We start from the raw sequence: 16,465 nt of genomic DNA, 5'->3' as shown, positions 1-16,465 counted from the left end.
TAGAGGTGCTAGGGGGCTGGCCTCCAGGCCTCCCTCTGCCCCCTGGGTCCTGTCTCCCAGCTGCAGAGGTGCGAGGGGGCTGGCCTCCAGGCTTCCCTCTGCCCCCTGGGTCCTGTCTCCCGGCTGCAGAGGTGCGAGGGGGCTGGCCTCCAGGCCTCCCTCTGCCCCCTGGGTCCTGTCTCCCGGCTGCAGAGGTGCGAGGGGGCTGGCCTCCAGGCCTCCCTCTGCCCCCTGGGTCCTGTCTCCCGGCTGCAGAGGTGCGAGGGGGCTGGCCTCCAGGCCTCCCTCTGCCCCCTGGGTCCTGTCTCCCGGCCGCAGAGGTGCGAGGGGGCTGGCCTCCAGGCCTCCCTCTGCCTCCTGGGACCCTGGCCTCTCGCCTAGGGTTGGCTCTGTCCTTGTTCTCCGCTGACTGCCTCAGGTGTCCTCCAGGGCAGAACCGCTGGCCCATTCAGTTTATGGCATCAGCCTACCCCCATTTTTTAGCAGAACCCCCAAATACGGCCATCCTTCCCTGCTCTGTAATTCCTCATGATCCAGCATAACAGATACAGCCAAACGTAAGCCTAAGCAGCTAAGAGTATTCATCTGTAAACTTTTCCATTATTTTCTAATCCAGTATTTTTAGTATCAGGGAGTAAAAAGAACAATTTCTTCCCACATGATTAAAACTTTGTTTGGCAAAGGGAAAAGATGGCAGTCAACACGCAGAAGGAATACAATTTAAAAACAGCCTGCTAAAAACCTCTTTTCTATTTTTAGATTCTCAAGATTTGGGGTATTTGAGAAGAGCCATTTCATTTCTCACGCATTCTCTTCCCTAAAGCTTTTATTCTGAAACTGTTTGGCCAGCCGTAAAATGAATACCTAAAAGTTAAATTAAGGTAAGTGGGGTTTTTTTCTCTCTCTCTCTCTCTCTCGTTTTCTGAGGTCTTCAAGCAGAGGCCCTGAATCTGAAAACGCTGGAAATCTTTCAGCTTTGCCTGCTCCCCACATGGAGTACTTCCAAGGGGTGAGTCATTGTCTCGTTTAATAAAATAATTATTGGCTGTTTGATTTATTTACAAGTCCCCTTTCCAAGGAATTTTTATCTGCCAGACCCAGCCACCAAAATTCCCCAACAGGTGCCTGAAGTTAATTAATGAGAAGCCCATGGCTGCGTGGGAAAGGGAGGCAGCATTCATGAGGTTAGGTTCCTGGGTCTGGGAGATAAGCGTGAGAACACAGGCACTTAGTCTGAAGGTACCATGTTCTGGGGAGAGCACTCAGCTTTGCCACTGCCCACGATTTGGTTGTGAAATCCAGTTACTGGAGTGAGAGGGCAAAGAGTGCTTGACGCATCACCTTGTCTGGGAAACCACGGTCCTTTTTAAAACACTAATTGAAACTGCATGTGTTTTAATTAAAACAACATCTGCTAGGGTCCGAAGAAACATGTTTCGAAAAGCAGAGAAGGCATGTCACCAAAATGTCCTCAAATTGAATTAATAAAGTGAAGCTTTCAGTTCCCAGGAATAAAAACACACAGCGTCCCCGGGCTGCAACGAGAAGGGTTCCAGAACCTCCGGCTGTCCCTGGGCTCAGGTGGGACAGCTTCCCCAGGGTCAACAAGGCAGGCAGAGCAGGTGCCCGTGGTGCTGCGTGATGAGCGGCCTGGGAGAGGCCTGCCTCTAGAATGGGGTGCTGCATGCCAGGGGCCCTGCACTGGCACGAGATGGGACAATAACAACACACACATAGACACACACACTCTCATACATATTTTAACTGATGGGTGTGCCATGCATTTCTAGAGCCCTCCATTCCCTGGGTTTGCTGGGAGACACTGGGTGTAGAGCAGCATTCTGAGCGCCCAGAGGATGGTGACCAGAATACGTCTCAATCCTAGGCTGCAGAAACTTTGAGAAATGATCTGAGTAGCATTTGAAATGCTGCTTCATGAAGACAGATACCCAGCTTTAGGTATATCTTCATTCCCCAGAGAAAATGCTCTTATGACTAGAGAACTGGGTAAAAATGTACCCCGAAGTCTGGATGAAGATCAGCATTTACAGGTCTAGAATTCCGTGGGTATGCCGCTGGGGGATCGCTAAATGCAAAAGAATGCTTAGGGAATATATACAATGGTGTATGATTTAACCACAGAAAGAATGAAATCTTGCATCTGCAACAACGTGGATGGACCTAAGGGTGCTGTGCTAAGTGAGGCAAGTCAGACAGAGGAAGACAAATGCCAGATGACTTCACTTACATGTGGAATCTAAGAAACAAAATAAATGAACAAGCAGAGCAGAAACAGACTCATAGCTACAGAGAACATTTTGTCAGTTGCCAGGTGGGAGGGGGTTGCAGGGATGGGTGAAGGGATTAAGAAGCACAAATTGTTAGTTACAGAACAGTCATGGGGATGTGAAGGACAGCACAGGGAATACAGTCAATAATATTGTAATAACTACCTATGGTGCCAGGCGCGTACTAGGCTTATCAGGGTGATCATTTCAAGTTATATAAATGTCTAATCACTGGGTGTACACCTGAAACTAATATAATATTGTACATCAACTGTAATTGAAAAATATATATATATAAAAAAAGAGAAAATGCTTACAAAGAAATGTAACATTCAGGACAGTGTAGATACAATGAAGGCTTTCCCCTCCAGTTCTCCAAAGAAAAAACTTATCACTAAATAAAGATCTGGCACGGGGGATAGGGGTGGGAAAGAGGAGTGACTGCCATTCTACTGACATTATTTTTATTTATTTATTCAGTCTTTATTTTCACTTTAAGACTAATCATTTATATTTACTTAAAAACAATATAATTAATTTATGAAAGAACATTGCCCTTTAAGGATAACCAGCAATCCCCGTCTAGAGAATGGCCAGATGAAATCTTTCATCTGAATATTTAAAGCAGAGTGCAGCAAGGAGCTGGGAATCCCCTCTACTCCCTCCAGCCCCCGTACTCCCCAGAATGAATGAAAGGGGTGATCTGAAAACCATGTGAGGGGAGACAAATGGCACCGGACTTACTGCTTAAATCATAACTAACTCCCAGGTCAAAAATCACCCTTATCTTGTTCATGGATCATTAATACGGGAAAGTACGAAATGGGCACTGCTAAGTACACCTAGAGATTTGGATCTCCTCTCTCTTTCGTCTCTCCTGGGGTAGCTGTGTTTGGGAGCCAGCAGACTCTCCTAGAAAACGGCCCTCCCTGACCCCAGAGAGTGGTCAGGTTCTCTCTGGTTCTCCCTTTGAGGCTGGACTGGATCGAGAAGGTCTTGTCTGGACAGAGGCTCAGCTAGCTGTCGATGTGAAAAGGTTAGGCAAATGCGAAGAATGGGTCAGATAATATGAATGTGTGGAAGCATCAAAGAAGGATTCTTATAGTTCCTTCCAAATGTGGTGACTCAACCATCCAACTGAGAATAGAGACAGGGAGAGGGTCATACAAAGCAGAGAGGCTGAAGAGAAAGGATTGTGGCAAACTGGGGAGGGGCCAGGCCTATGTGGCAGGGGAAGGTCCTTCTCTGTAGTCCAGGGAGGGGCTTCGAGAGTGGGGAGGATGCTTCCAGCATCCCAGCCCTGGCTCGCCTGAGAGAAAGTGTGGCAAGCAGCCAGCACCCAGGGAAGTGAAGGGAGGGTGCTCAGCTAGCTTTGCTGATACCACCTGCAGGGTGCAGCAGCTCTGCCAGTCTTTGGCAAAGATCGAGGCACACAGAAAAAAAGCATTACTATTTCCTACCCAGTCTCGAAGCTCTTCCAATGTGGCAGCAGAACAAGTGAGTGTGAGTAGTCCTGGATTTCAGTGAATATCTAAGCTGTCCACCTTTCCTCTCCTCCCTGGACGCTGTGGCGGAAACAGACACCCCGCCATGCCTTCCTCGCTTTATTTGGGGTTCCCCAAACCTCCTCTAGATCCATCCTTCAGAATAATCAACCCTTGTTATTCACCCACCAGTGAATTATTATGGCACAAAAGTACTGAACAGGCATCCAAGTAGAGCCATGTGCTGGGCACTGTAGGACATGAAAATAAATAGGGCACCAGGTTCCTGCCTATTCGGTCATTGGGAGGAGTTGTGATGCATGCACATAAAAGTAAAACACAAAACAAGAATGAAACTGCACAATGGAAATCTAAGACGAATGGAAAGATTTCGTATCAAGTGGATGCTACCCATCTCCACTCTGAGTTCAAAGAGCAACCTTCAGCGGGAAGGCCATCTGGAGCTGGGCATTGGTGGTGGGTGGGGGTCAGTGAGTAAAGAGCTAGGAAGAAACAGCTGGGGCAGAGGTTTGTGAGCGGGAATGATGGTACAGACACTGGTGTGGCTGGAGAATTCATGAAAAGCACAGTTAGAGATAAGGGGCAGTTTGGGGGGAGCATGGAGAGCACCTCCAGGGTGATGCCAAGGCATTCAGGGAACAGATCATCTTACATATTGGGAAAGTGTACGTGTGGTGTCCGTGTTCTACTTTGTAGCTACTTTGATACAGTCTTCTGATTGTCTATGCTGTCTGCAAATGCACAAAACAGCACACAGGATGAAACTGCTCTCTTTAGGATGATTTTCCATGGATGGGCAGCCATAGGTTATCGACCAATGCTCGGAGAGTGTTAGATATTTCTCCTCTCTATTGTTTATACGTGCTTTAAGGTTTTTAAATAAATTTTATTGGAGTTTTGTTTGTTTTGTTGGCAGAAAGGGTGGGGATTTGGCTAAAATAAATATCTGCCATCTTCATCAGGAACTGTCAACTTGCTGAAATGGGTGGCATTTTGCTAAATTGGTTAAAATGATACAATATTGTTAGCTCTTTTTACTGAAGCTAATTATTACCATTAATTTAAAAACAAACAACAAAAAAAACCCCTTTCTGATGATGAGATGACACTTTATTCAGAAGGATAATTAATATTTTCAGAAGGTTGCAAAAAAAAGTATGGATATGCATTAAGCTGTACAACTGCGCCAAGTCACTCAGTACACAAGGATCTATCTATAGACTCACCGCCCACCCAATAGCTGCGACATGCACAGAATCATGGGAACAGGCAAAGTCGGAAGACACAGGAGAGGCAGAGAGTGTGACATTCCTCTTAGTGCCACTATATGACCCTCATTAGAGCTGGTGAGGTAGGGTGATGATTGTTCAACAGCTTATCTGGAGTTTTCTTGATAATGGAGTCCAAGAAGATAAGCCATTCGCTAACCCGGGTGTGGTAGCTGCTCCTCCCCCACCCCAAACTAAAAGAATGACCTAAGAAGAGATGTGATTTAAAGTGAAACCCCAGAGCCAGTGATGGGAGGACCTGGGTTCCTCCTGAAAGCCCGAGTGTCTGCGTACATCTGGTAAACTTCAGTAGGAAAATGAACTGGTGTTTCGATGATTTCCTTCACTGGTATAAACTCCTTTCCTTCAGTTGATGTTTTATGTAATTTGCCTACTTAATTTGCTGATTTGGAATTCATTTCAAAATGATGGTAAGACAGGAAAAATTTTAGTTCAGTCATTCGGCAAATATTTATGATGTTCCCACTGTGGATCAAGTGCTCTTCTAGGTACATGGGTTACATCACTGAACAAATGAGACAGAACTTCCTGCCCTTAACGGGCTTCCATTCTAGTGGGGAGATGGACAGGTAACAAGATAAGTAAATAATATGTTGTATATTAGAAGGTGACCAGTACTGTGGGAAAAAATAAAGCAGAAAAGGAGTTGGGGGTAGAATTTTAAATATGGAGGCCAGAAAAGGTTCTGTTGGGAAATTGGCACTTGAGTAAAGACCTGAGTGGGGTAAGAACTGAGGCGCATAGATACCTGGAGAAAGAGGAGTCTAGATGGAGGGAACAGCAAGTTCAAAGGCCCTGAGGCAGGATGGATTGTACTCATGTCATAAGGGAACCATAGTGACCCAGTGGCCTCAGCCAAGTTAGTGACAGCGAGGGGTGAGAGGGTGAGGTTAGAGGGGGAACAGAGAGTTGTATCATGCAGAGTTGTATTTTCCTTAAAAGCCTTCATTTTACACTGAGAGAGATGAGGAACTACTGGGGCTTTTCATTGCAGAAATGACATGTTCTAAGGTTTTAACAGGAACACCCTGGTTTCTGCATTGAGAGTAGACTGTAGGGGGTGAGAGTAGGAGCATGGAGACAGGTAGATGGCCATGGTAATAATCCTGGTGAGAGGCGATAGGAGGTTGGGGAAAAAAGCAATGAAGGTGAGAAGTGACAGATTCTGAGAAAATACAGAAGGAAGATGAGATTTGTTGATGGATTGGATCTAAGGGTGAGGAGTCAAAGGGGACTGCAAGGTGCCTGGCCTGGACCACTGCAAGGACAAATGGCTATTCGCTGTTGTAGGGAAGACTATGGAAGGGTCAGGTTTGGGGAGAAGATAAAGAACTCGGGTCTGGAGATGTTCTACTTGAGATGCCTGTCAGACATCCAGTGCAGATGTTAGGCACGGAGATGTGGGATTCATGCCAGAGATATCTATTTGGAGTTGTCAGGATATAGATGATCTTCAACACCATGAAGTTATATCAAGTCACCAAAGCTTTGAGTGAGATTTGGTAGAAAAGAGAAGATATAGAAGTTTATTGTTTTTGTTCTTGGTTCAAAGTCATTGCAACTTTCTTTTCAATATATAAATTCTATGTAGCATTTTTCTATAAAAATCACTACTTTGACAGAATATCTAAAGTAAAAGAATTATCAAAGCTCACATTTCCTTTCTCCTAGATAGAATATAATGGTGCGCTTTTTGTTGTTAATTCCTTTTCTCATTCAAGAAAAAAGTTATTAATTCCATAAAGCCTGTGACTTAGATATTGTCACTTCTATTTTTAATTGATTGGCTTCATTTCCTGTCTGGTGACATTTAATAGTAAATGCTTAATTTAATGTGGGCAATATGGAGCTCCAAATGTTCCTGCCCCCGACAGAGTGCTAGATAACTGGCTTCTGAGAAAGGAGGGATGCCTAGAAGCTAGAAAACCAATTAATAGTTCCCTATTTTGTAATATTTTAATCCACCAAAAGAAATAAAACACTCAAACTTACAATATCAAGTAGTGAGTATCCAGGCAGTACACACTGATTAGCTATTGATTTTCCCTCCATTTTTCTAGAGGAACAGCGGGATTTTATCAGAAACAACTATGTAAGGAAAAGAAGAGTAGACGGGGAGAGAATATTCTGACCTTTTGAGCTAATGGCCTAGTTTCAATACTTTACAAAATCCACAAGTATTTAAATTAAATTCAAATTAAACATAAATATCAAACTGTGTTTGCTTCATGCAAGTATAACAAATAATTTGATGTATTAGATACCAATTTTGAAGTCTGGTTTTCTTGTGAATAAGTACATGGCTGGTGACCTGCAAAAACTTTGTTTTTTATTGGAAGATATGATGACTACTGTGATATGGCAGGAAAAAAAATGCAAAGGGCCTACGCTCAGGAATTTGAATAGCAAAAGTGGACTCATGTATCTGTGTAAAATTTGTGTATGAAATTTGGTTCCAAACCTAGTATTACAACTGCCCCAGAAATGAAATCTTGCCCCTTTGTGCACTCACCTGCTTTCTCCCAGATCCCCAGAGGCTATATACTCTGAACCCTTGGCACAGTGGGTGGCCTAGCTCCCTGCTTGACCTCCATTGACGCCTGTTACCTGCATTCAGGCTTGCCAGGCTTCCTGCTGCACTGACTGACCAATGACCCTTTGGAATGATCTCTTTGATCCCAGATGCCTATATTAGGACCATGGTCTGTGGAAGACTTGTGCCTCTTCCCAGGTAGGTTCCTGTGGTTCATTAGTTCTCTAGGCATCAACCAGCCTTGGCCTACACATCTTCCCACCTATGGAGGGAGGAACCAGGAGTCCTCTCCAGCCTGGGCTCCTACCACTGACTCTGTCCCAGGCACACGAGGTCCCTTGAAGGCCCTGAACCCTCTGGCTTGCTTCCAGCTCCCCTTCTAGGGGGCCTTCTGCAAAGGCAGCTCCTTCGACTTACATGTTCTTTCCCCCAAATATCCACGTCTCACTCTCACCTCCTTCAAGTATAGGCTCAAATGTTACCTTCCCAACAACTCCTCTCTTGACCTCGACCTCCCATTTAAAATCACAACTCCTTATGCTAAGTGAAAGAAGCCAAACACATAACCTCATATATTACATAATTCCATTTGCACGAAACTTCCCGAATAGGAAAATCCACAGAAACAGAACACACTGGTGAGTGCCGCAGCTGCGAGGAGGGGGAAGGAGGGTGACCGCTCAGCGGGTACAGGATAGTCCTTAGGATGATGAACATGTTTTGGAATCCAGTGATGACGCAGTGTTGTTTGTGCAACACTGCGAAAATAATGCCACCAAAGTGGTATACTTTAAAATGGTTAATTTTATGTTCTGGGAACTTCACTACAATTAAAAAATTGGCAACCTCACCAATTATTGTCCTTTTTACCCAGATCCATTCCTCCCCACAGAACGTCCCTAACACACAATGGGATTCATGTGTGGATTTTGTTTATTGTACATATCCCCTCTCCTGAAGGTAAACTCCACAAGGGTAAGACTTCCTGTCTGTTTTGCTCATTGATGAAATAATCTCTGGGCCTAGAACAGGCCTGGAACATTGTAGTTCATGGATATATATTTGCTGAATATCTAGATGAACGTATGACCTTTTTAATGTTTATTAATAAAAGATCCTTCCTGTTTCTTAAATACCAAATTCAAGAAAGAGGATTCTCTAAACAATAGGATTAAAGAGTCAGTATGGTCTCATCCAAAATAAATTAAAAAATCGAGAGGAGAAGCAAAGTGGTGTGGATCCCATTACAATCCCTGCTCACCATGTGGGAAGCAAACAAAGAACTCTACAGGAATTTAAAGGATGGGAAGATGGTATCCAGTGCTGAGCATTGTGGTCGTTTGTAATTTGCGGGGATAAGAAATGCTAACAAACATCACATTTTCCTATGAATTCTGAAAGAGAAATCAGGTCCTTGGATTTAAACTAGGAGAACCGGGGAAAAACGCAGCCCCTAATAAATGCACTACTTCTGCATGCACATATGTTCTGCATGTGGATTCAACCACGTGGACCCCACCGGGAAATATTCTCGTTTTTATAAACAGGGACTCTATGAATCGGACAGAACATACCAATGAGCTCCTTATTTCGGACGTCCAGGGCCATGTTGCGGAGCGCCGTGGCCACGGCGCACACCACGCGGTCGTTGTCTATCCGGAGCAGCTCCACGAGGATGGGCAGGCCTTTCTCCTTCCGGACGGCGGCTCGGATGTACACTGACCACTGCGAAAAAGACGGGAGGCAAAGGCCTTAGACGCGCAGGAGGAAAACCCTGTGAGCAAGTAGCACGTTCGGGTTTTCAGACTGTCGTTTGCAGGAACCAAAAAGGTTGAATTATCAAGACCTAGTTACAGAATAGGTTGAATAGGTTAGACATGTATTTAAGCGTTTTAACTTTATTTTTTGCCTTCAACATACGATAAAGGTTTTAGGGTGAGTCAGTTAACCACACTTTGCTCCTCTGGTACCAGCGTTTTCTTTACTTAGATTGGAAAGCCATTTGTAGCCATTGGTGTGATGCCTTGAGATGGGAAGGCTTGGGGCAGGAAGGGCTGGCTACTGACATTAGGGGGAATAAAAAAATGAACTCTGGAAAAAGTAGAAAATGACAAAAGATTGAGTGTGGGTGATTGTTTTAAAAACAGAGATTTAATTTGGAGGTAGGGCATGGAAATGAGTAGCCAAACATATCACCAACAAGTTGTTTGCTGAATAATAAAGACTAAATAAGTCAGAAAAAGGTAGGGGTGAGGAGAGATAAATATGACATTGAAAATCAATAGTAAAAATTATAAACGTAAAAAACCCCACACATTTAGATAAAAATGTATTGTGTTTATTGTATCCTGTCTAATTTATAAAATAAGATACACAATTTGTTTTGGGTTGGTGACTGTTGATCTTAATGGAACACACCTAATCTGACTATTGAAATGTACTTGCAATATCAGAATGATAAAGCATTCCAACTCATTTCACAGATTCATTTCAACTCATTTCACAGGGAGGCCCAGATTCCTGACATTTGCATATACACTTTATACTCTTGTATGGTGTTCCAGAGAAGAGGTGCACTATAAAAAATCAACCCATATAAGGGTTTAATTGGTAGCAATTTCATTTATGATGTAAGAAAATGCCATTCACGACAGGAAGTTTTGGACTCTGTGGTTGAGTCCTCCTAGGGACCACCAAGGTGACACAAAGTCCCCATCCCTCCCCCGCCGGGCCCCTCCACCCCCCTTCCCCTTGGGGCAGACACCCCAGAGCTGGCTCTCACCTGTGGCAGGCAGGGAGCCCCCTCTGGCAGTGAACGTAGGGCATACGCCATGCCTGCCACATCCTCAGCCCAGCCCTGCATGAAATATGAGATTAAAAACACACACAACTTCATCCCATCCTAAGTTAGAAGTCACATTCACAGTTTCTTATCACCATCAACTCATACCATAAACTTTTCTCTTGCCCCCACTCTAGGAACCCTGAGGGGATGGGAAGCAGAATTACTAAAGCATCTCTTGATTGCAGTGAACTATTTCACAGCCCTGCTCTCAGGGAGCAGAGAAATGGATGGTCCGGGAGTTTTAGACATGGAAAAACATCCAGGTTTGGAAGCTGTTCCTTGGAATTTGGAGGGAGGTGCTCGGTAAACACAGTACAAAACTTCCTTCCTGTCCACTGGAAATTTCACTTGCAATTTGACATGCTGAGACATGATTTTCATCTACCTCCTCCACTACCTATAAATCTCTGGTCTCCAGGGCCCAGGAAAGATGGGAAACCTGAGCTTAGGCCACGCATGCATTGTTGGGTTCGTCCTTAAAGCTAAGGAGGGAAGCTAGAGAAAGGAAGAAAATGGAAATCAGAGTGTGGGATCATTGTTTGCCAATTGTGAGATGACCATCAACAATAGAGTTTATACTGGGGAGATATTCTGGATCTTTTGAGAGACAGTGGGAACTTGGGCAGGCTGATGTATGGGTCCTAGAGATGGACTCTGTCCCGGTACCACCTCATTCCAGCTCAGGATGCGGTTTGTACATTAGTGACCTCTTCTAATTCCCCAAGCCTCTGGGATGTGGTATTAGTATTATTTTATAGATGAGGAAATCTAGACACAAAAGTGTTAAGTAAACTATGCCCCTGACCCCCAGTCCTCTTACTCCAAATCTGCATCTCTTTATGATGCTGACAACTTTCCCTCCCCCACCAGTAATCTCATTATCTCTCCCCTAATCCTCTGTGCTCAGTCTCCCACACTTCCTTGACCTCCCCTCCATCCTTCCAAACACTGACAGAGAAGAACTTGACCATATTTGAAATGAGCCAAGAAGGGAAGGCTATGACTTTATCTTCTTAGAAGTCCAGCTATTACATCCTTCCCATGTTGGATGGAAAGATGATTTGGTGTTTGGAAAATAAGGAGAGTCCTTTGGCTTTGTTGGGAACTGATTTGAGAGTCAAAATAAAAGGCTATACATGGCCCAACATATGGATGAGTTGCAATACACCTTTTCAGTATGATAAAATGGTCAACCGTGGTATGTGTTCCCTAAGTGAAAGGGGATAACAGACAACAGATTTGAACTCATATTATTGCTATTGCTGCATAAAAAATAAATTTTATTTTGAAACTTTTAGTTGTGCATATGTTTGTGTGTGTATGGAAAATTCCCAATATTACTTTAGTATAAGACAACTCAGAATAAACTGTTTACATTTCACTCCAAAAATGTTGCAAGTTTCTACCAGTTTTCTTGACATGCAAAGATATGTGGTAGTGTGCTTTTTAAGCGGCAGCCAACCGATGGACCAGTCTCAGAGGCCATGTGTAACCAAAGTGTAACCCACCAAGGAGTAAAACACCAGGCAGAGGTGGAAAGGAGAAAGGCCCCATACAGACAGAGTTGTTGGGAAATGAGGAATGTTTCCCAGGTACACTCAGCACAGAACCACAAGGTTCCTAAAGAGCTTTCCAAAAGAGAAGTGAATCGCCTTGGAATCACAGCAGGCCCTGTGGTGGTTAGAAAGGTGTATGGGTTGCCAAGAGTTTTGTAATCTAAACAAAAGTAAGAGTACCAATGGCATAAAAACATAAACAAGAGAGAAACATGTAACATCAACCCATTGTAGTTGAGGAGAATTCTTTGGGCAGAATGAGAGCACTGTGCACTGAGCATGTTTGTACAGGGAAGGAAGAAATCAAGCATGGACCTTTGAGTACTGTCAATGGAGGTCCTGGACATTCCAATCTAACCTTGAGGGCAACTTGCCTGGATTTAGCGAACCTCATACAAGAAGTTGAGAAGTGTATAACTGGAATCACATAGAGAATGGCCTTGTTTGTGTCAGGAAAGGACTGCCTCCATTTGCATGTGATAGAAAAACAATTCCAAATAGTAAATGCTGTTCCTTCTCTTCCTCCTGATCCTCTACACGTTAAAAGGTCTCTTGCTTTAAAAGTATACTCTGTGATTAAATGGTTTTGTTATGTGATTGTTTTCCCATTGACTTCCATTATTGAATTAGCCATTTCCCCACTTTTTCTATTGATAGGGTAAAGAAAAGTCCCATTTTTCAAGCCAAATTCTTCCTAACACAATTTCATCTTTCAGAAGGATTTCAGCACCTTGTAGTGTCACAGGGCCAGCAAGTCCTACAGCTGTGAAGTAATACATTGTAATGAATTTAGTACAGATTGAGTGAGGTTCTGAAATTTGTTCGGAATTAATTTACAGTGCCATGTTACTTACGAAGGTATCTCGTTCTCATGATAAGAGGTCAGAAAGTAGCCCCCCGCCAAAAAAATAATAAAATCAGAAACCATGTGGCTTCTGCTGCATGTCTCCATTATTTTCTCCAGTGTGGATTGTATCTGAATTACCAAGTTCATCCAGCTGTAGAACAGCTCTGGTTGGCAGCAGCAAGAGGATGAAGATTTATGAAACAACGGGGATGGGCAGTGTTAGCACAAAGCCCTTCAGATGGTGGGGTTCCTTTGCAATGGACATAAGATTCAGGTGTCAGGTCTTTAAATTCAGAGCTACATTACAGGATTATATAGTTTTGTTTTTAAAATCTATTTTGAAAAGAGGTATCTCTAATCCAGAGGACTAGTGAAGAATTCCCTTATGTTAGTAAAGCAAAAATCAATTAAATAAAATTTTTAGTTAAAGGAATGGCAGCTATTGCATATTTAAAATGTCTTCTGTTTGTATTTTCAGAATGTAAGTCAGGTTAATGCAGAGACTATGTGTTACTGCATCTCTTCATGTGATTCTGAAAATATGAATGTCCAAGTGGGAGATTTTCCTGGGGAAAAAGTATTTAGGTATTCTTTTGTAGTAAGAACAAATAAAGAAGGTCAAGGTCAAGTAAAAGTGACACAGAGGAAGCATTCACTAAACCAACAGCAGTAAGTACCCCCCCCCCCATGCCAACTCTTAGGCTATCGCAAGGATCAGCAATTTTTGATGGAACATGAATCTTTCTAAACATAATATTTTTTTTTATGATGAACGTTATAAGACAGGTGCAGCCCTTGCTGTCTAACTTAGGTTTTATGGATAAGAAATCACTAAGTCATGTGTGCTTAGGGCCAATGACTTGGTTATGAGCCTGATCCTCTCCATCTCCTTCTCCCTAGGTTGGGCCCATCCATCCTTGTCGTGTGTCAGGCTGGTCAACTGAGTGTGTTGTCTCCAGGAGCAGGATGATTGGGCAGAGTCCTCAGATAACCTTTGTCTTTATTCTGGCCCGATTTCTAACCCATTAGGCATCATGCTTCACGCCCCATTTTCATTACAATCTTTCAAAATTTTGTTTCTTTTCATTTAAACTTTATACTTTATATCATACCATTAACTAGGACAAAGCCAATTCTCTTTGTCTTAGATGGCAAACCATGATGTTGCACTCCACTAATCTGCCCTGGTTCACTTGTATGATACACTAACTGATGCTAAATTCAGTGTCTTTCTCAAGGCTGTTGACCCTGTCTCTAGGGAAAAGTCTCAAATTTCTCATTCTCTTATTTTTTATTCATTTGGGCCACGTGGCAGAAGATTCTGTTTCCTCTTCATTACATCTATGTTGCTATCATGTTAGCTCATTAAATATTAACAGGTTAATAGCCAAGTATCTATTTAGTCTATCTTATTTTAAAAGTAAATAACAAGATAATACAGTCTTGAGAATTGTCACATTTTAGGGGGAAAGTTGACTAAACAGAGATGTCTAAACTGTTTGGTTTAATAGCAACTACAGATGTACTTCTATAGTTGAAATCCTGAGTTTTCACAAAGTTCAATTACAATAGAAATAATGCATAAGTGGGAGTTCAAAGTACATTAGGTCACATTTTTGCAAATCTTTATCCTACTATATCCACTTGTTTTATTATTCTGTGACAAAAATGTCACTGTACTGTAAATGAGGAAAAGGTAACTGAATTCCATGTTGGCTATGAAGACATTTATCACTTTGCTTCTGCCATACTGCTATTATGTTTTTCTGATGCTCATAAACCAAGTAATGAGGGTTTTAAAGTTTAAAAAGCATTTAGGTCATTAGGAAGATCTAGTTTGCTAGTGAATTTGTCACATAAAAAGAGTGTGCACGATCTCCCTATAAAGAGTAATTATTGTTTCAGATGATGAGGTCTATAAAAAGCCATCTCTATGCAAAATTCTGGTGTTTTACCTTCACATTTCTGCTTTTGTTTGGGTCATAAAAAGTTAAGGACACTAAAAAAAGTCACTAAATTTCAACAGTTGCTATAAAATCACATTCTTGGAACTATTCATTTCAGATAGTAACACATATGAAACTTGATGCTATTGTGTATCCTAAATTAATCTTTTACTTAATCAAGATTTTTTTATTAAATTGAATCTTTTTTAAAAGTAAGAATTTATTTTTTGTACAGGTTGTTCTCAGTCTTCTAAACATTCTAACAGTTTATCAGTGTTTGGCTTATGACTATTTTCCCAAATCACCCCTATGGATTATCATCTTTTCCCATGTACTCCCTTGCTATTTAATGTGGTAAATGAATAAATGTGATCAGCTTTTATGCATGCTGTGCATTTACATTTTGATAAGAAAGCTCTTATGCAAGTATATATATTTTTAACTACACACAAATATTCCTTAGCAGTCCCTTGCTCTGCCTGAGGACCATCCCATTTGTCTAAAGTTACAGAATTAGGAAGGCAAATGCTTCTCATAAGTAAGGTTGACATTCTGAGAGTCAAAGTTTTACTTCAGTCATTGGGAAGTAAATCTTTTTAAAATGCTTTCTTTTAAAATTATTAGTAATAATTAAGCATTTTCTTGATTATCAGTTATTAGGGTATATACAACGGCCAAGACACTGAACGGCCTCTGACAGTTTCTCTCTCTTGCATCCTTGTAGTTACCTTTTCTAATTCTTCTGTCTTTTCTCTTTGCCATCAGAGTATTTACTCTCTTTTTACGGCAGATCAGTATGCCTGTTTAGAAGAGGCACTCTTTGCATTTTTTAATCTGCTGCTTGAAATCTGATGTGGACTGGGAAATCTGATGGTCATAGTTGTTAAACTCTGTTGAAAATGCAGAATAATTTTTGTGATGTTGACTTCATCTGCCCCAGACCCTTTTGCCTCATTATTAGTCTCTACTCTATGAGTAATAGAAAAAATTACCAAATAAATGTCTTCTCAATATGTGGGGATAAATTTCACACTGGGGATAACTGTGCTGAACTAATGGGCAGGTTTATGCACTAAACACAGTCAGCAAGATAGTTACTGCCAGGAAATATTGAAAATTTGTATCATACTTCATCCATAATTCTTATTTTATAATCCAAAGTAGAAGAGAATTTTTGAATATCAAAATGGTATAAAATTTTTAATCTCAGCATTTTCTTATTCCAAACACCTATCGACCCAGGCATACCTCCGCAGCTCTCCCAGCTGACCTGGTTACCTCTGAGATAGAGAGCCTGATCATTTAAATAGAAAGTTCAACCCTTTGGGAACTATGGGGTTGGGAAATGCTATCAAAATCTACAGCTGCAAAGCACAGATGAGTTTGGGAATGGAAAAGGTTATAACTTTCCCATAACTCCTTTCTATCACAGGGCTGAACAGTGGGATACAAAGAGATAAATGGGACTTGGATTCTGTCCTTAAAGGGTTTACAGACCACATTCCTTTCTACAGGACATTCTTAGTAGGTCAGCAGAGACTGCTATTTATAAACGAATAATTGGTGACAATGATCCTTAATTTTGGAGTTTACATGTGGTGCAGTTCTTAGTACATAACATGTCTTTTTGTCTCTGGCTGCTTTTAAGATTTTCTC

The 16,465-nt window shown here is 42.1% G+C and overlaps 1 protein-coding gene across 2 annotated transcripts in view; it reads right to left on the bottom strand.

The window, feature by feature from the left end:
- CTNND2 (catenin delta 2) overlaps positions 1-16,465 on the bottom strand; it is a 688,599-nt gene that overhangs the window by 64,957 nt on the left and 607,177 nt on the right. For both annotated transcript variants that reach the window (XM_087815345.1, XM_087815346.1), the window contains 2 exons: positions 10,398-10,472; positions 9,190-9,340 (listed from right to left, as the gene is read on the bottom strand). In XM_087815345.1, the coding sequence (XP_087671471.1) occupies positions 9,190-9,340; positions 10,398-10,472 (226 nt within the window). The remainder of the gene's footprint in view (positions 1-9,189; positions 9,341-10,397; positions 10,473-16,465) is intronic.

Source organism: Miniopterus natalensis, chromosome 3 (assembly GCF_054644295.1).
Source record: "Miniopterus natalensis isolate mMinNat1 chromosome 3, mMinNat1.hap1, whole genome shotgun sequence".
NCBI classification, from domain to species: Eukaryota; Metazoa; Chordata; class Mammalia; order Chiroptera; family Miniopteridae; genus Miniopterus; species Miniopterus natalensis.
This window is presented reverse-complemented; position numbering and strand designations above follow the sequence as displayed.